The sequence below is a fragment of the Zonotrichia leucophrys genome, chromosome 1 (genome assembly GCF_028769735.1).
Source record: "Zonotrichia leucophrys gambelii isolate GWCS_2022_RI chromosome 1, RI_Zleu_2.0, whole genome shotgun sequence".
Taxonomy (NCBI): Eukaryota; Metazoa; Chordata; class Aves; order Passeriformes; family Passerellidae; genus Zonotrichia; species Zonotrichia leucophrys.
In genome coordinates this window covers 81533563-81554307 of record NC_088169.1, presented here as the reverse complement: position 1 = coordinate 81554307, position 20745 = coordinate 81533563, and the positions used below count along the sequence as shown (strand labels likewise).

At 40.2% G+C, this 20745-nt stretch overlaps 1 protein-coding gene across 10 annotated transcripts in view; it reads right to left on the bottom strand.

The window, feature by feature from the left end:
• GRM5 (glutamate metabotropic receptor 5) overlaps positions 1-15950 on the bottom strand; it is a 244548-nt gene extending 228598 nt beyond the window's left edge. For 2 of the 10 annotated variants that reach the window (XM_064719200.1, XM_064719284.1), the window contains exons 1-2: positions 14174-14745; positions 5655-6531 (exon numbers count right to left, since the gene is read on the bottom strand). In XM_064719200.1, the coding sequence (XP_064575270.1) occupies positions 5655-6333 (679 nt within the window). In that variant the 5' untranslated portion in view covers positions 6334-6531; positions 14174-14745. Of the gene's footprint in view, positions 1-5654; positions 6532-7352; positions 7451-14173; positions 14778-15470; positions 15613-15737 lie in introns of those variants that run through there. The other 8 variants (XM_064719218.1, XM_064719227.1, XM_064719256.1 and 5 more) reach the window with 8 other exon arrangements.
• Between the last annotated feature and the right edge of the window lie 4795 nt (positions 15951-20745).

Sequence of the window (20745 nt, the reverse complement as noted above, 5' to 3'; positions counted from 1 at the left end):
AGGTGTGTCTGGCCTGAGCAGTGTTAAAATGTTGTCTGGGCAGTCGCTCACTGCAGAGCAAGACAAACATTAACTCAATGCTGCCTCACATTTCTGTCTTAGTATTCCCAGCTGGCAGAGAGCATTTGCTCACTTTTCACAATTGGGATACTGTGATCAATATTTGAAATTAGGCAAGGAAACAGCTACCTCTTACAGATGTCAATATTCAATAAAAATGGGCAAGCAACAGGATAGGACTGGAACTTGAACTGAGTATTTTTCCCCATATTTTCTTTCAGATGAGAGATATTTTTCAGTTTTGATAGAAGATTAATATGATTAGGCGAATATCAAATTATGATAATTCTAATCTCAAAATTTAGATTTGAAACAGTTTAAAAATAATTTCAGAAAACTCCAAACGCATAATTATTTTTATCCAATAGCAAAAATTAAATGTTGCTGGAATAGAATACTCTCCAGTCTTTAGACAGGAAATTCTTCAATTTTCAGAAATGGATTTTTAGAAATAGATTTTGTCTGCAAATAAAAATATTTTCATGGACTAGCACAGACATTCTTTTTTCTGCATATAAAGCATGAAAAAATTTCACTTCTGCTTCAACTAAAATTAACCCAAATTTCAATTGTATTACTTTGTGTAAAGCAAATAATATTTTTGACCATGATAAAATTATTGTCTCTAAAGGATACAAATCTAGAGTCTAAAGATTTCATATAAGTACAGTTTGTTCCAGGCAACTGGTTTAACATCAACTTGTTGCAATTCTTTCATTCATTTCTTCTTCTTTTTCTCACAGACTATGACTAATTTTGATTTAGCTTTTTATTTGGGAGCAAAGGATGGGGGAAAAAAAGTCTTTTAACCAGACACATTTGAACAAAAATGAAAGGAACTGTGTGAAATAACCTTTATGTGCAGGGAAAAAGCAGCCTGCTTTCGTTATGCTTGCCAGATTACATCCAAGAAAATGCACTCTTTATATGCACTTATGATTAATTTAAATGGAGGAAAGTGAAGTTCAACACAGAGTACTTTGAGGATGAGTTTCATTCAATGTTTACCTGCAGAGCTACCTGAAGAAAATGTCAACAAACTGTCTTATTTCTTAAGTCTGCCTTCAAAAGCAAATTACACCTTTTACATAAGCAGAATAAATGCCTCCCTTGCCACCCCCAATATATTTGGCTTATTGTGTTTCAATTGTACCCCTGTACAATTGTAGTTCTATTTTTCCAGCATACATCACCTCTTCACCCCATTCAGTGCAGCAAAATAAATGCTTTCCAATGGCACTGAAAATTGCCTTTCTAGTTATTAATTCATTTCACTCCAGGCAAATTTTAAGCAGAGATTCTCAGGGATTGATCTTGTCTCTGACTAGGAAGGCCTGATCCAAATGTCAGTCTGCTTAACAGAAGGGTACTGAGTTCAAACTGGCTTTCAGAATGAGGCTTTCAAACTTCAGTGACTGGAGAAGAGAAAATTGCACATATTTTTCTTTGATCTTTCAAAAAGACAAGGGAATGCTTTCAGATGGGAAATGAGGTAAACAGGCAACTCTGTCTCTTTCGGAAGTCAGCCAGCCTCTTCCAGATTTCTCCCACCATTTTCGATTAACTGTGATGTCAAGTGGTTAAGCAAGAAAAGGCTGAGAAAAATCCCCACAGTCCATGAGCTGCACAGCCCGCCTGCCAACCATCACCACCCAAAACCACACATGCAAATTTCCCTCTCTACACTTTCCTGTGAGCAATTATTTCCACAGAGGTGGGCAACAAAAAAGGATCTCAAACATTCTTGCAAGATTGCGAGACTAAATTAGGGGTCTTCTCTCTGCTGTACTACTTTTCCTCACACAGAAGCACAGACACAGTTCTTGGTTGCATTATTGACTTGCTGTCTGTCTGTGAAGTGGGTTTAAGAAATGAATGTTGGTTTAATTTTAAGGAAAGTTTGTTTAACCTATGCTCCTACCACAGAAGTGGAAAAAATATCTGTAACATCAGCTGAAAGAGTTGGATCAGTTGGAACTCCAGCACACCCCTGCATGCCTGTTGTAGAACCCATAAATTTTGAGACAATTGCTTCAGGCTTTGAGTGATAGGTCCTTAGTACAAGGAGCTTCATATCCCAGTTTCCCTCATTCCTGCTCATTCCTAGTTCCCTGCCAGGCACAGCTAACTTGTCTGCTCGTGGGGCCACAGCGTGGATTGAACCTCAGAATTGATATGGCTTTTTGGAAAACAGCCCTCATTGTGCATGAAAAATTTTATTTTAAAGCCAGGTTGGTTCAGAGTAGAGTACCACAAGTGATAATGTAAGGAAGAGTTGGAGAGAGGGGGAAGGTGATGATAATGATTCCTGACAGAGCCAAGAAAGACAGAGTTGCAACCCAAGACTAAGACTTGCAAAGATTTCTGATTGGCCTATGTAAAATACACTACAGAAGTATGACTTTTTTTTAATGAGAACTGTAATTCATTTGTTGCTCACATTTTCCATTGAAGGGATTGAAGAACCTTCCTTCTCAAAATTACAAGAGCTATGCTGACAGCTGTCCTTGATACCTTCCCATTTTTAGGAAAAAATTTACTTTTAGAGGTTGCTTGTAAACCTGGAGGCATCACCTAGTTTAAATTTTAATGCTAAATGTAAAAGGAGTTAAGTTTACAAGAATTAATATTTTTTGTGTATTTTAAATCTGTAAGACTTAAGTAAGGATTTAACAACACAACTTCAGATCAACCTTCCAAAACATTAATCCACTGCAGACAAAGATAATTAGTAAGTTCATAAAGAAAGATTCAAACAAAAAGCTTTTTGTTATGTAATTGTTGATGTATGCCAGGCTTTTCTTACAATAGACCCAAAGGAGACCTATAAATTTATCTGCTGATGAGACTACCAAAGGAATGAAACTAATAGGTTTTTCATGTCTCTTTCTTGCTCTCCATCCAGCTTTGGAGGAGAGGATCCACCCTCTGCATGGAAATCATTCACAGAAGCTAAAGATCATATTGATCAGAATGACCATAAAGATCAGAAGAATCTGGTTAATAAGCAAATTAATGCATGATAATTAGTTAAAGAAAATGAATGTAGTTGGTCAGAACTACCCTCTATGTGTGAAAAGCAGGACTACCTTCTATGGGATCTCCTGGGATCCTATATCAGTAAAAATCTCAAGGAGAAGGATTCAAAATTTTTTTGTTTGAAATAATACCTGTGAATGTAGGACACTGAGTTGAGTGGCATATTTAGAATGTTATAAGTTACAAGATGCCACAGTAAAATGAAAAATAATTACAACATAAATAATCTCTCTTTTTCTTATTTACTCAATTTCTTTTCTTTATCATTAATGTATAGGGGTTTTTAAAGGTAGTTTAAAAATAATACAAGGGATAATGTGCCACAGTCCTTAGAAAGTGCCCTGAAGATCATACATTGCCACATTTCAAAGAAGTATCTTGATCAGCTAGTATTTTTTTTATTCCATCATAAATATCATCGGTTTTATTTTGTTTTACCTGGAGAGTCTATTCATTTCCATTTACCTGGAGAGTCTATTCATCATCCTTACCAGATTGTGCAACTGGATGATAGGATCATAAGATTCACCCAAGTTTAATGTTCTTTCACTGAAGTCCAAAATTATATTGCTGTAAATATGCTATGAATGAGGTGTCAGGTTTTAACAATGCTCCACCTAGCATATCCACTTTAATAATGGCAGAAGCAGGCATATGTGCTACATATATAATTTTGTTTTTCTCCTTCTTCACATTCAGTTCTTCTCTCATTTGCTTCTCATCTTGCCCACATCATCTGTGTCCCACTCCAGCCCTTGTGTCCCTATTCTCTTCTTTCCAGGGCAGAGTACAAAGTTCCTCTGCTGTAAGATTAACATGCTATATGCTACCATCTGCTCCAAAGAGTGTCCTCAGAAAGTGGAAAAAGTACATATTTTCACTCTGTGAAGAATCAGATTTGGATATAAACATGACTATTCCCACACTGAATATAAAACCATCCCATCTCAATAAGGAGAGGTGTAAAAGTTGTTCATTGCAAAAACTAGATGAGTCATCAAAAGTATTTGGAATATAAAATCTTTTGCTATTGTTAGTAGCATTATTTTTGGCCATGATGTTATTCATGCATGTTTGTGAAGGGTAGGCTGCACACCTAACCATGCCAAAGGCATCAGCTGGTACAGAATACCCTCACTACATGATGTCATGAAGAGTGACTTATACACTGTTTTGAACACTGAAGTTTTAGATTAAACTGTTACTGTATTCATGCAACCCCATACAAAAAAATGTTCAGCTATTTTCCAGCTCTCACTGTCATGATGAAAACATGGTTGCAACAATCCATATGTAAATTTGAATTTTATTTTTTTTTAATACTGCAGAATAAGTTCTCTGCATATCTGTAGGAGGAAAGACATCTCGACATTATACCGTTGGACCAGCATCTCCTCAGAAGGGGCTCTGAATAGTATAAAGCCTGCCAGAGAAACATACTCAGTGTGTGGGAAGGACAATCTGCACTCTATTGGTTATAATAAAGCCAGCAGCATCTGCCACTGTTCAGCAACGTCAGCACCACTACTCAATCTCTTAACATTTTTCATTCTCAGTTTGTATTCTGAGCCTGCCATTCAGCATCTGTCTATTTGGGCAGAGGCAATGTGGTGAGGTCTTAAAACTCATCACAGAACTTAATTCCATAAAACTCCTTAAATGGTGGTGTCATTAGGCAAGGCCGGACGAAACTTGCTCTTAAGACAGTATCAAATTCTAGTCACTTCTAGCAAGATGAACTCAATTCTGTCAGTACAAAGAATAATGAAATCAAGTGCACTTTTCCATTGCATTTCCCTTTAATCACATACTCTTCTGAATGCTGGGTAAAAGGCTTAAGCTCTATTTCACATAAGTAAAAAGAGGAAAGCAATTTAACAGACAATTCTGATTTTCTGGACACCTGATGGCTCATAAATGTGTGAGGGAATTCAAGGAAACTTCCCTTGCTCTGTCCCAAAACCAGTGCCCATAGGCAGAGGAAGAAGTGGTGCAATACTCCATGGAGTACTGTAAAAAGGATAAAAAAATATATATATATTAAGGAGCTGGAACAACTTGCATTCAAATATTAGTCAGAATTGCAGGTTTTTAAGTACCTGTGCCACTCTGGCTCAGACATTAAGCAGGAACACATTCTGACTCAGCTAAAGTTTCAAATGATGATTTAGCTCTCATCTGCACTAAGAAGACCAGTTGCTTTCTCTCTATCCATTGATTCTAAAATAGTCATAATTAGTATTCTACATATTAGCAGATAAAGAAAAATAAATAAATGTGATCTAAATTAAATTAAATTTGGAGAGTTCAGATCAAGCACTTTTACCAATGAGTGGCCCTAGAGCACACACCATCCCGTGTGTTTTGGCCGTTGACAACATGATGCTATTTCAGACCCAGAGAGAGCATAAAGTTATTATTAAGTAAAGTAAAGGTCTATACTGTTGAGAGCTGACTGTCAAAAATCCAACAACATCAAACTATCATCATCCATCTATTAGACCACATCAGAGTATTTCAAAGGCAGTTTTATGTGGTAAAAAGCAACCTCTTACCTTCGGTGTGTACAGCAGAAACGTAGGTCCAGTTATAACGTTTGACAATGTCCACCATGGCCTTTGCTTGCTGTGCATCAGAGGGCACCACTCTCATAAAATACTTGAACAGAGTTTTGTCACTTAGGTCCATGCTTGTGGCAGAATAAGCAATCTGAGGTATATTGAAAAGCTGCAGCAAGTTCTGGACCTGGATAGCAACGGAGCTGGAGCCAGGCCCAATGACACCAACAATGGGTTTCTTGGAGCGGAAAGACGATGATGATCCATCCACACATCGCACCATCCCTTCCTCTTCTTCCGAAGATATGAGAGAGTCCCTTATAAACTCAATGCTCTGCTCCAGAGCCACAGCAGAATGCCAGCAGGAGTCCCTTATTTCACATCCTAGTGTTATATTTGGCAACAGTGTGGGGTCCAAATTAATTCTGTCAAGGGTATGTAGCATTGCTTCCACTCTCTGAATACCATACTGCTCTCTTACCTCTCCACATTTCCTCTCATGAACTTTGTCAACAGTTGGTTGGTGATGGACAGAGAATAGAGCTCCAATGATAATATCACCAGGCATGTGTGCAACCACTCTTCTCTCATTTGCCTGTGCTGAAACCAAAAGCCCAAAGTTCCCGCAGACATCTTCCTTCAATAGCAGGATTGCAAGGAACAGCAAAAGGACCATTTTAGGAAATTTTAGGCTGGTAGAGACAACATGATGGAAAAAAGTTGGAGGGCTGGTAAAAAGCAGTTATCAAATCTTCTGGAGAGGAGAACTATACTGATTGTCAACCAGGAGTTGGCATCTGTTCTCTAAGGAGTCACCATCATCTCCAAGTGGACAGCTATGCAGAGCTGCGCATGAGGTCATAATCCTCATACCCTTCAAAAATTAATAAACAAAGAAAGATCTTTAAAATTATTTATAAAGTCAGCAAAATATATCATATATATTAAGATACAAAATCTTACAATCTTTTCTAAAATTGCACCTATATACAGTGATCAATGCCCGTAATACATTGTCTACTGCATAAGCTTCCTTTCATCGTTTTCAAGCTGGAAAACTTTATCTCACTTGAGTGTTTTCCAATCTTAGGCTTGTACTTCTGCCGGTTTAAATCAACTTCTTTCTTTTTGACAATCACATTTAAAAATTCTTTGGGGAAATGTTTTCAAATGCACAAAAGACTGGCAAGTATTTAGTTCTACAGAAGAAAGTTTTGCGGCTACTTCTAATACATGTCTTAGAAAACAACTCCCTTTAATTTCAGACATTTTCTATATCTCTAATATAAATATGTCACACTAATGTACCCTGGACTGCACTCTATTATCCGTTCTAGCACTAGGAAATTGCTGTTGACACACAAAGCTGTTATTCTAAGGAATGCAGAATGTATAAATCTGTTTTTAGTTTTCAAAATACAATGCGAAATAAGTTGGCTTTTAAGCAAGATTAAGAAAACTGTTTTTATTATTAACATTTACATTTGTTTTAAGCAAAGAAACAATAATTCTAAACCAGCAAAGCAATGAAATTATTTTCATCATTTTGCATCCTTACTTCAAAAATCATCAAAAAGCAATTTGAAAAATCCTTATACTGTACATAACCCTACAGACTCCACTGGTATCAAGAAGTCAACACAAACACTGTACAGAGGAACTAATCCTAAAAAATATTTGATCAGCTACATTTACCTATAGACTGAAATGCAATCTGCATCATCTTCACTGTTGCTGAAGGATAAATAAATAAATAAATCAGCAAACACTTCACATCTTGGGCTGTGGTTAACCTGTGGAACCAGAAAATATATTTGAGAATGCTCTGCACCTGGCAGTGGATTTACAGCAGAAGGTTTCGAGTTTTAAATATAGTGCCTAAACAGTTGTTTGCCAGGTCTTGATCCCTGAGCACATAAATACCATCTCACCTGCCAGTGAATACATTGGTAGTACAGAAAGGTAAGTGCACTTTTATATCTAAGATGCTGAGCTACATAGGGAACCAATATGCCCAATTTAATTTTTAACAAAACAACTGCAAAATTCTGGGGAAGACCCCAGTCTCAGTTTTATTGACATAAATATTTTGATGCAATAAAAAAAATTAAAATTTCATACATTTCAGACACCACCAATCACTTCTAATCCATTAACGACTAACAGGTCCTACATATTGTAAAGTAAGAGAAACCATTGCAATTGGAAATCTACCTCTGTTTCTTCGAGTTGAAAATCTCACAGGATTTTAATCTTGAATTTACTCCTCACAGCTAGTTCATTCTGTATAGTGACACAGTGAAACTCTTCCTGATTCTGAAGATGAGACACACAAATATAAAAATATTCTTCTGCTTGATGCTAGGCTTTCTCTATTTTACCAAGATGTATAAATTATAGATTATTTTCACAGAGGAGTGAGTGAGTTTTAGTGAGCATTCCCAAATAAAACACAAATCCTTAGAAAGAGGAAAGAATTAATACAATATTTAAATGTTAATTGGAATATTAATAAGTTCATGTAATATTAATTTTAGAAATATAAAGTGACAATAATAAAATAAGTTTCAGACAACTGTAAAACACTTCAAGAAGGTTTGGTTTTTTTTAATTCTGTGAAGAGTTGGGTTATCAATACTGCAACCCTTTGCCACTAAGGAATAACAGCAATTCAGTTCAGGTTAATTAGTCCCTAATTACAGACTATCACTATTGCTTATGTCTTGCAATTATTTATTCCATCACTCTGAAGTTGGTACCATATAATTTGAAACAGTCAAAAGGATGAACTACAGGGGATATCCTTGTACAAGATCAGAGCTCTTAAATTCCTATACCTTTAATTAATTGAATGTGTTATGACTTCAAAATTTTTAAAATTATTTATAAACTTACCAACATTTGAACAGAAGTAGTACTCTGTTACTTAACACCATGGATACTTATATTTCTGAACTTCTCAAATTAAGGCTACGTATCCAAAACACAAGTATATATAGACAAGTGCCAGCTCTGTTGCAGACCATAACTGGATATACAATTAGATGTCTTTTTATAACCCATCTGGCTTTGAATCTGCAGATGTGCAAACAGAGAGTTCAGGGCCTTGGGGTGAGCTTGTGGTACAAAAAAATCTAATGCACCATTTTAATTCTGCTACTAATATTCATCAAATTTTTTGGTCTTGTGTTTATGGATTAAAAATTTCCATACAGGATATATGAGAAAGAGAGGGAAGGAAGGCCATTTTTATCTTCTTCCCTCCAAAGAACATCTGTTTGCTCTTCTCTGCTTATAGTTGTGTCTATCAGTACAAAATTACAGGGTAAAGGGTGAGACAAAGCTGAAAGGTTCCTTCATGTTTCTGGTTCCACAATATTAGAATATGTCATAGCTGGGGGATTTCTGTTTCTGAAAACAATAAAACCTTTCCCCTCCATGGCATCCATGGGGAAAGAAGGGGCCAGATACAGGCTGCGGCTGCTCCACAATTAATGAACTGTCTTCACTAGATTAAAGCTAAGGTCAATTTACTTGGGACTTAAAACTTTCCTAATTACACTGAGAACACTCCTTCTGTTTTATAGTATTGGGCTTAGGATTCACATCCAAAGCACCTGAAGTCAATATTTTCACAATGTAATGAAACAACTTGGAATTTATATTGACAACTATTTCAATGTATTTGTGTTGCATAATAGAGATCTTGTTCTCTGGTCTTGCACTCATAAACTTAAGAACAGAATGGTTGAGGTGGAAAGCCAGTTCAGGAAGTTACGTGGTCCATTCCCTCTGCTTACTGTTAGTTCAATTAATACACATTTCTTAGCTTCATTCAGGTTCTTAATATCTCTGAGGGTGGAGAGACAGAAACATCTTTGGGCAACCTGCTTTACCACAGTCACAGTAAGAAAAGATTATTTTTATATATATTTAAACAGAATTTCCAGTGTTTCAATTTGTGTTTATTGCTTGTCGTCCTTCCGATGGGCACAGCTGGCCTTGCATGAGAATATATAATCCTGAGAATAATCAGGTAACAAATCCTATTCCAGGCAAAATGGTTGAGCAGAGAGCTGGTAGACTAAGCACACTAATAATATTTCCTGGAGAAAGTCTTCCTGAAGAGAAGATGGCCAAGGGAACTATTCAAATATACAATTTCACTGTGCTTCTCTCCCAAAAGAATCACATACAAGTCCCTTCATGTTTTGATTACAATTCTCTCTTACTACAGGCGGCTTATTATTACAACCAGGATGAGTACTAAAACAAAATTAAGTAAAATTTCATAAGCTTAAATATAACTCTTGTTTAATTTGTTAGAGATAATCCTAAAGGGAATTTGACATGCCGTAGCCCTCAGATTGAGAACAGACATATCAGCATTTTCAAAGACAATGAGCTCCTGAGTGCATGCACAAAGTGATGGGAATTGCTTCCCATTTAATAATTTATCTGTTTTGTTTTCATTGATGGACAACATTCACAGCACTTATGATCACATTTATTTTTCACACTGTTCAACTTCTTCATCATCAATGTACTTATCCCAAATTGACAGAACCATAAGTGAAATGGAATCGGGTAATTAATTACTGGCGTGTCAATGTTTCTTGCTTATTTCTGTTATGGATTTAACTATAAACTTATCCTGAAGTCACATGCTTTAACAATAGAGGACACTTTGGTCTCAGTCTTTTGCTCCACTAACCTGAGGCTTGGAGCAATTGCAGAAGTAGGACAGAAAAATAACACTGCCTATCAGTCCTTCATTCAGTCTCGCCTCAGACGAAAGTTTACATACTACCCAGATGACTGAAGACACAGATTTGATGAAGCACTCAACATGTTCCTGTGACCTCTGTTCTCCCTGGCAATCCAAACTTCATGCCAGACTCTGTCAGAAGAAATTCTCAGCTGCTCCCTTAGGGCAGAGTTCCAGCTACTTCATGTTGAGGTTTAACCGAGTAGAAAATGAGCATCTGTAATATTCCATGAAACATCACACTAATCTTTTGTTATTAAAAATATATAAATCTTTCAAAATTATACCAATCTCAAATGCATGTCCATCAGTACTTGCAGTCTGTAGAGACCAAAAGAAACAAAATGCACGTAAATATCTAAGGGCATTATTAAACAACTTGATCAAAAAACAGACTGTGAGCAGCGGTTCACAAAGAGCTGATTTTTCCACTATATTTGTGGCTGAGACTTTATGCAAGGGATGCATCTGACTGTTGTTAAGGGCTTCTGCTCCTGCAGGTGTAAGTGTGTTCAAAGCTGCAGGGTGACCCCCTTTCCTCCGGGGCTTACATTATTATAGCAGCGCCCACTAGCGAGCCCGCAGCGAGGCACCTGCGCTCTGCAATCTTGGCACCACGGCCTCGCACAGGCAAAACATCCACCCGGCCCTGGGAAATTGTTTTATTTATTCTCATCTGTATCATGGGGGGGGAGGGAAATTTAAAAGGGAGAAGTAACAACCTTTTCTCTTTGGGTTTCTTGTTTGTTACACTTTCGTAAGTTTTCAGCAGGCTTGTTCACAGGTTCTGAATCTTCAGGCAGATTTAAGTAATAAAAATAAAACATCAGATTACTTAATCAAAGAACAGTGTTGTAATAGAACTCATAATCCAGTCCAGAGAAGCACTTAGGAATATGTTCTGTGCTTCTCAGAAGAAGAGTATTATTGGTCAAATGTCTGTAAAGACTTATCTAAAGTTTAAGGTTCTCCTTAAAGGATTTTTAGGATCAGAAAAATCACAAAAACTAATGTCCTTAAAATCTATTCACTTGTAGTGACAAAATTTACTTATATGTTATGTTTGTATAACTTTAAGCCATTGTACCTGCTGATCAAATGCTTTCCAGGCATTCATTTACTGTACCTACCACAATTAATTTAAATCCATCACAAATTAGATAATACATGTTGATATGGATCAAATCAGTATATCCTGAGGAATCAACCTATGTTTTGTCATCAGAGAAGACAAAACCATAGCACGCGGCAACTAAATTTCTTGTTCAGAGTCAGTCATATCACTTCTCTCACAGTAAAGATCTTACAGTAGCAAAATATGGAACAGCCTTAGAAACAGCTACATAAAGAGAGCAACTTCTCAGTTCATCTTGATTTGGACCAGTTTTAGGAGAAAGTACACTGAGGATGCAAAGCTTTGCTGAGTTTTGCTATGGCATTTCAAACTCCAAGCATTGCATTTAAACTATTCTCGGAATCTATCTCCCAACATTCTGGGGAGGCTCATTTTGCAGAAGGAGGTCCCCCCTACCAATTCCTCAGAGGTAATGCACTTTGGTCACACAAAAGCTGACGCACTCAAATTTATTTGAAAATATTAAAATATGAGCACCCTGTTCTGAGATTCCTGCTGTGGTTTCTTTTTTTCTGTGCACAAACAAAACAAAACAAACAAAAAACCCAACACCAAGCTAACATTTTTCATTATATTATCAGTTCTGCCAATTCCAGTGGGCATTAGATCAAGATTTTTGACCAAAAAAAAAAAAAAAAAGAAAAAACCAACCCCCCCTCAAAAAAAAAAAAAACCAAAAAAAACCCAAACATAAAAAACAACAAACCAAAAAAACTGGCTTTATACAAAAGGAGAGACTACATAGCAGTTTTCCATAATTCCACTTAGAAATATGAAAAAGCTAAGCAACAAGGGAGACTTTTCACCATTTGGTCAGAACGTCCACTGGAAATGACAGACTGAAGTGTTGATCTCATTTCTTCATTGCTAATAACCAGAGAATGCTTTAATTATCAACAAGATCCTTAAGAATCCCTGGAAGTTCTTCACCATGTTGCATTTACACACACTTTCAGGTTGCTGAAACAATTTTGGCTTCAATATATAGGTGCTTAATTTCCCAGGGAAACTTGCAATGGTCTCTGTAATTTTGCCAAATGTACTACGTATTGCTGCTGTTACCAAAACCCACTTATACCATGTGGTGCAGGAACTAATAGACCAGGTGTGTTTTCATCTATAATCCTTGACATTTTAACAATCAATAAAACTGCATGGGATGGAGGTGGTGATCAAGAGAAGGCAATAGCAGTTTCAGAAAACATTTTCCAGCAAGTTGCAACAAGAGTGGTTATGGTGGGATGCCACTATGCCAGCAATGTCACAACTATGTAGGAAGATAAAATGACACAAAAGCCATATAGGGACCCAAAAATACTCTGTGAACATTTGAAAGAATGATTAATACTGTGATGGTGTTACATAAATATTAATATGTAGTCAAAGTATTTGAGAATTCGCAAAAGATTAGCATGCAATAGAAATGTTTAGATATATGGTAATCAAAAAAACCGAGTCATGAGGAATTTAAAGAGCCTGGCAGTTAACTCCTCTATACATCTTTCCCTTTCGGCATTTAGAGTTGTGTATTTTTAAGATGATTCTCTGCCACTTTTGAGATGATCCCCTACTTTGTCGTCAAGACTAGGAGAAAGAAACGTCTTGGCTCTCCCTGCACCCAGTCACCTCCTCCCCATCACCGGGAATGGCTTCTCAGGGCAGAGATGGGATGTGAGTGGGGCTGGCGGGGTGGCGGGGCCCCAGGGTGCCGGACGGGGCTGCCGGCGGGCAGCGGGCAGCGAGGAGCGGTCGCTGTCCCTGGTGCTGAGCACCGCCCGCCGCCCGCGTTTGTCACCAGGCAGGTCTGAGGATGGGGGAGACAAAAATAAAACAACCTAGAAATCAACCAGTGGTAAAAAATGCCACGGTGGTCACATTTGACACTCAGGATCGCATTTTTTACTAATAAATGAATAGATCTGGGTCTTAGAGAAAATTGCTGAAGGAGAATAACTCCCAACATAGCTACCTGCGCTGCCACAACTAAGCGGCTCTGCACACAGACAGACATGCATGTGTGCATCCACACTGGTGCTTAGGTCTCTGTCTGCATGCTCGGCTAGGGCTATCACTGTCCCCTTCAACCCCTAATGAATCATTTTTGCACGTGGGGGGATTAGCTTTGATTATTAAATAAGTAACAGACGGGACTCGCTGAGCAGAGCCAAGTGATTTGTCCCAAGGTCACACAGAAAAGTCTATGGCTGAGCTAAGCCTGGCTGTCTCTGGAAAACAAATACATCCCCGTTTCCATTACATCTTCCTAGCAAGATAAATCCCCACTTGTGAGCAGAGGGACCATATCACACATCACCAAGCCCAGGTATGACAGTAGCCCCAGTCCCTGCAGCCCCACACAAATTATGCTCCTCGGGAGGGATCAGTGCCAGCTGCCCTCCAGCTCCCTGACCCCGTGATGCCCCTGCAGCCCCTAGAGAGGTACCCCACCAGCTGGCTTGTTGGTGCCCCAGGAGTTGTGCTAGTCCTCCATCAACCAGGGCACCGAGCAAAAGCAAGGAGGGAAGCAGTGGGGGAAGAGTCCCTCCTTCATCCACAAGGTTTCTGTCCACAATCCAGGGCACATAAATACCCTCTCCCAACCCACAGCATTACCTTGTCAGTGGCAGCAAGCGCTTCTTCCCACAGTGGTGGCAAAATAGTCCTTTTAGTGGCAATAATTAAGACAGGTAGGGGTAGGCACCTCCTATTTTCAGCCACGGCAGAGATAGCACTCCTCACACAGACCTTCTGGAGCTGAATAATCCTCAAATGCCTCTGCAAAGATCACCAGCAGGTGAGCCCCACTCGGCTGGCATTGTCACTCCTCCAGCTATGGGCACATCCTATTTTCTTCTGATCACAGGCAGTTGCTGAGGACCGAGTACCCTACCCCCGCAAATGCATGCACATACACGCCATGCAACACGCTGTTCTCTCAGCATCGCCCAAATCTCATTTGCAAGAGGCGTGAACGGTGCCTGGATTTAAGGGAGGGGGAAGGCATGAGGAGGAGGAATAAACAAACAAACGATGAAACAACAGATGGGTCTTTGCTCTCTACCACCACAGCCTTGGTCTTCCTAAATACTTGCTGCAGCCTGACCCACCTGCTTAAACACCTCCGCCCTTCCTCACATTTGCAGTCTCTCTATGTTTATAGTGAGCTAGCCCTGCGTTCTGCCCTGTGAGGAAATCTCTCCAGATGCTCTGAAGGTTGTAAGGTCCCTGTACAAAGCGACCTCTCTCTCCCGCTCTAGGCTCTGGCAAGTAAGAAAGCAGTAATCGGTTCAGAGCAGCATCATCCAAAGGCAGGAAAAAAAAAAAAAAAAAAAAAAAAAAAAAAAAAAAAAAAAAAGAAAAAAAGCGGTTTAAAACTGAGCCGCGGGGAAGAGTTTACCCCTGCGGTACCGGCGACCTTTTGCGAGCTGCCCCCCCGAAGTTTGCTGTCTGTCCAGGTCGCGGTGCCGGGCTCCCGGGCACTCCGCTGCCGCACCGGGCTGGGGGGCGAGGGGGCTTTTTGTATGGGCGAGCACCGAGCTTCAGCGCAACTTTTTAGTGCCACCAAGTGGCACAGATCCCTCCAGGAAACCAAGCAGCATGCCAGCCTGGGCTCTGCCTGCTGCTCTCTGGCAAAGGGAGAGAAGGGGATGCAAGAGCAGCCACCAGCCCTCTACAAAAACATGCACACGCAGAGACGAGAATATCAAGGAAAAAGGAGGGAAGGAAGGACAGGTTGCCCTCTCCAGCCCTCGCCCCTTCCCTCGCTTGCAGGGTGACAACACTGGGCACGGCGAGATGAGGAGCGGTGCCCCCGCCAAGGGCAAAGCGAGCTGCCAGCCCCTCCGGGGGGATGTGTCCCCTGCTCCTGTCCCCGCGGGCTGCCCCCGCTCCTCCCCACGGCAGGTGTTACCTGCAGCCATCCCTTCCTGCCCGGCTCTCCGCCCTCGGGCATCCCGGGCTCTCTGGACCCAGAGGCTCTGCTGTTCCCTGCCAGCCCTCTGCTTCCTCAGCCAGCATCCCTGGACCGTATCTGCAGACCTACGGACAGGCTTTTTATTTGCCTACATTCTGCCCACAAGCTCGGTGCCCTCCGAGCCTTTCCGCTTCCCCGCCCTCCCGCAAATCCCACAGCAACACTCTCCCTGCTGACTACCTGCTGCCCGCAGAGCGCGTTTACCTTTCCTCGGTTAACCCTTCCCTTCGGAAGCCAGTCGAAGCTTCACCTTCTCCTCCGGTGTCCCTGCATTTCCCCAAATCCTCTCCTCTCCCTCTCTCCCCCGTTTCACGGCTCAGCCCCGCACACCCGGCTCCTGCTTCCATTCACCCCCAGCCATCCCGCATGGCACCGCTCCGCTCCGTTCCTCCGCCGGGGTGGGCACGACGGCTCTGAGCGGGGACCAGGCGTGGGTGGGTGCGAAAGGTCCGAGTAGCCTGAGCCCTGACAAACTCAACACACCCCTGCAGCCCTACTGCAACAACAAGAAACACCAAGGAAACATCACAACACAATGCCAGACAGAGATCATGTCTTTATTTAAAGCTGTTCTTAGCAAATAAACAAATAAATAAAGTAAAATGAATTAATAAATAAATAATAAAGCAAAATGCCATTTAAGTAAGAGCTGATCTGGCGTTTAAAAGGCTGCTGACCATTTACCAGGCTGTATTTGCAAGGAAGGATTAGCTCGCGCATCCATTTTCAAGAATTAACAGCCTTTCTCTGCCAGTGCTCCACAGCTTGACACTCCCTGCTGGTTCTCCCCTCTTTGAGTTGCTGCTTAAAATATTATCTCTTTTTATTTTTTTTAAGCAGCTGCTGAATGACCCAAATCCCAGCCACTACATGATGTGGCTCCCCCAGTGCGACTGCATTGCCATGTCCAACCTGCACTATGTCCTCCTCACACCTCTGCCCCCCTGAGTTAACTTTGATAAAGTGGCTAGAGCACAGAGGAAAAGTCTTACTATGACTCCATCTGTGCCCCTAATTCCCTGTGTTCCCTTTATTGCTGTCTCTCTCCCACCAGGTTACCAGTTTGACAGCTTCTTTCAACTCAGATTGTGAAGGATAGATATTCCACATGTCCTTACCAGATGTGGAATACGGCTTCTTTCTCCTTCACATTATCCTTCAGTCCCATCCAGGGCCTAGCTGGGAGCCCATCACCTGTAACCTGCTTCATACCCTTACCCAGCTCTCTTGGCTCCTTCAGTCATGGAAGCCTTGGAAAAGGCCAGGTCTTAAGCAGAGAGCACTGTGAGTGTGTGTGACTCTATCTCTTTTTTTCCTCTATACAGTTCCAAGAGCTTCTGTGCAGGTGCATAAAGGAATCAAGGTGGGTTATTACATGACAGGGTACACCCCAGTAGTTGCCATTTCTGTCACTGCCCTGGTGGGCTGACAGGTAAGGAGCATCTTTCCTCTTCCTCACTAGACCTATGCTTCTGTCAGACACTCATCTTTCTGATTCTTCACACTTCTCTCAGACTCTCTTCTTTCTCATTAACCATGTACTGTGAAATGGCTAGAAGGTCAGGAGACTAGAGACAGAGGAAAAAGGGACATATATTTGTGGAAAAGCACAAGCAGACAGTAAGAGGTGAGGCTCGTGTCTGTAGAAAGGAATGGTGAGACCAAAAGCAAAGCGGTATTGCTGTGCACAGGGGTCTGGAAGGAATCAATGTGGGATGAATTGAGGCAGAGGGGAGGTGCCATTGCTTTGCTGGGCTGTCACAGCAGTTGTCTGCCTTCCCCTGGGACTGTGTGTGTGATGAGGGAGTTGGAAAGCAGGCACATCTCATTGGCAGCAGAGACAGCCAGCTGGCTGCCAGGGAGCAGGGTGACCCCGGGAGGAGATGGAGAGCATCCCCACACAAGCAGGACACACAGATCTGGGCAGAAGCAGCCATAGGGGATGCAAAGCAGCTCCTACACACACATCCCCAAGGACTCCCCATGAATCACAGCCCAGAGTCAGAGTTCATTGTGCCAGATGTTTGGAGCAGCTGGATCAAAGATTAAAGGAGGCAAGCAGAATGGATGGGGGTGGCCATGGCATTTGCATTCCTAATGCCTCTCGTTGACCCTTTAAACGGGGTCCCAATAAATACAGACATATAAAAGGTCCTTCTCCTTTGCTCTCTTTCTCCCCTTTCTCCCCTCCTCCCTTTCTATAATTCTCAACTATTTCACAGAACCCATAAAATTAGCTGCTGTCTTCTCTACTGATGGTAGATTCAGTTTCACCTACTACCAAGTTTTCCCTCCTATTTTGATACTATTTTTAAAGTTAACAAAAAGAAAGCTTCCCCTTCCTGTTTGCAACATCACCAACAAAAGATAAATAAACTGGTACCTGAATAAGGAGACATAATGACTACAATTTACAAGCCCAGTATTGGTAATACTCATTACTTTTGTGGCAGCAGCACCTATAAATACTAACATATTGGCAAGGCTGTACATTTGCTGTATCTCTGCACTCTGAGGAACTTGTACATACAGAAAATTGCAGGGGGAAAAAGAGTATGAGTAAGCCTGGTATAATCAGTGTCTCTGAAGAGCATCCTAACCACAGTAACATTTTAAGAAGAAAATAAGGAGGCTAAGGGAATAATAATTTGGATTCTTCTCAGCTCCACAATTAATAAACCTTGTGGGACACTGTCCTGGGTTGACTATATGATGCTTTTATCCCCAATCAAAGGCAGCACAATCAAAGTGTGGACAAGAACATGCTGTTGTATTGACCAAATAAGCCAAGTGTCTGCTTTCTTGCAAAGTAATCTCTAAAACAAAGGAAAAAAAGGAAAAAATTGATATTCTATATTTGTATGTATATTCCATGTTTATATATGCATATATATATATATATATACACATATGGCAGTGTTTCCTCCTTTTTGGATAATATGGAATAATCCAACATGCTTGTAGTTCATGACATACATATAATCAAGAAAATTACTCTTGCCTCCCTAGCAAGTATACTAATGGTAAGTCTGTTATGTAGGAGACAAAAAAAGGTGCAAAGTATGCTATGCAGCATATATTAAAAGAAAATCTAGCCTTCTAGGGTATAACAATACTTTTAGCATCCTTATCCTTATTTGGTGCTGTCCTTCCAGCCTTGAGGCATGCAAGGGCCTGATTTTATATGCTTCTTTTGTAGAGATTTATGTATAAACTTCAAATTCACCAGAGAGTTCTCTTAGTTTCAGCTACAATAAGGTTAAGTTCTTAGTGGCAGTTGCATTGCTGTGTTTTGTATTCAGAGTGAGATATTTTGAGGCTTTGTTTATCCTAAGTCAAGGATATTTTTTTCTTGTCTCTTGCTCTGCCACTGCATAAAAGAAAATTGGGAGAGAACATAGTTGGGACAGGTGACATGAACTGACCAAAGGGATATTCCAAACCATAGAATTGTCCTGCCCAGTAGGTAAAATGGGGGAGTTACCCAGAAGGGGAACAAATCTGGGGTCAGGAAGAGGGGTCTGACATTGGTCAGCAGATGGTGAGCAATTGAATTGTGCATTGCTTGAGTTTTCCCAAATTGTTATCATTATTATCATAATTTACAACAATAACCATATTTTACTTGACTTTTGATTATTAAACTGTTCTTGTCTCCACCTTCAAGTATTATTTTGACTCTCCTCCCCATTCCACCAGACTGGGGGGAGGGAAGAGGGAGGCTGAGTGACCAGTTGAGCGGTGTTTAATTTCCAGCTGGGCTTAAACCACTACAGAGTGAGTACAGAAATATTTTCTTTTTCAGGGTGCAGTTCATGCGATCTACCTTAAACATTTTGTTTAGGATGACAAAGAAGGAGACATTAAGATGCATCCACTTCTCATCAGAGATTCCAAAGTGAATCTATTCCTCAGAGGTATATCCATAGCTTGAAAGCACCAGTGTGCTTTCAAGTAATCTGACTATTTTTTCACTCTTGGTTGTGCATAGGTGTAAAAGAGACAGTGAAATACCAAATACTTTAAAGACTCTTCTAGTTATGTGCAAGGAAGCAACCCAGGTCTTAAAAGCTGGGAAAAGTCAGAAACTCCAAACTGAACCTAGGTCTAAAATTCCTTCACTGTCATTCAGGCCCCGAGTAAGGATTTTAGATTTAGATTTAGAATCTGAAATAAGAAATGCCTATAAGATCGTGTTTGGCCTGACTCTTATGCTCATCATTGGAAAACAGGACATGAGACAGGAAGACAGAATACAGAGCTCTGAGAAGGATGCTGCAAGAAGAGTGTAAAAGGGGAACAAGAATTTATCTATGAAGGTTTAAGTGAGTAACAGAGTGCATCAGGTGTTACTAAGAGATTGTAGCACACAAATGTCCGCAGATTTACCCACAAAAAATTATTTTAAGACAACAAAGCCAGTTTTCAGGACATCTGAGTAAAAAATGAAAACCAAATGATTGAATTTGTCCTAGAAAATTGTTCTATGTGTCCTCCCTGTAGCTCCTTCTTGGCACTTTCTAAGGAATTAATTTCATGTCTAAAGTAGCTGTACTTGCCAAAAGGGGTAAGTGGAACTTTTGCAGAATTACAACTCTGGTTCACATTAGTAGGAGTATTCAGGGGCAGTAACTTCAACTGCAAAGGTTTGGTTTATATTCATCTTTATTACTAAAGATATTATCCCTATTATTCAAGTTAAGTTTCCTGTTGGTTCAAATGTTCTAAGCATTTTTAACTTTATAAAATCAATAAAAATGTGTTAGATTTACCTAATTTCTTCTTGCTTCCTTTGTTATTTCCACTTTCTTGAAGTATCTGTGCATTTTATGTCTACCTATTGTATCCTATGCTATTCCAATCACTATATTCCACCAAAGAATTGTAGCTCAGTCATCAAGAGACTCAAAACTGGTGTGTGAGGATCTTAATTAAATGCAATCAGCATGCATACATTAAAAGGAGAGCTTAGGGTATAGTCAGGCCTCCCTATTAATATTGAGTGAAATACATGACTCCAAAACAAAAATGAAAAAGTAAAATTCAGTAACACTAAGGTTCTCAGGAAACTCCACACCCTACAAAGATGTTTTTGTCTGCGCTGAAAAAAAGCGATTTAGCCTTCTCACATCATTCAAAATGTGATGCTGCTGCTCCTATTTCTGCTCAGCAAGTTCCAATCTGAGTGGGGGAGTGCTTCTAATGAAGGCTG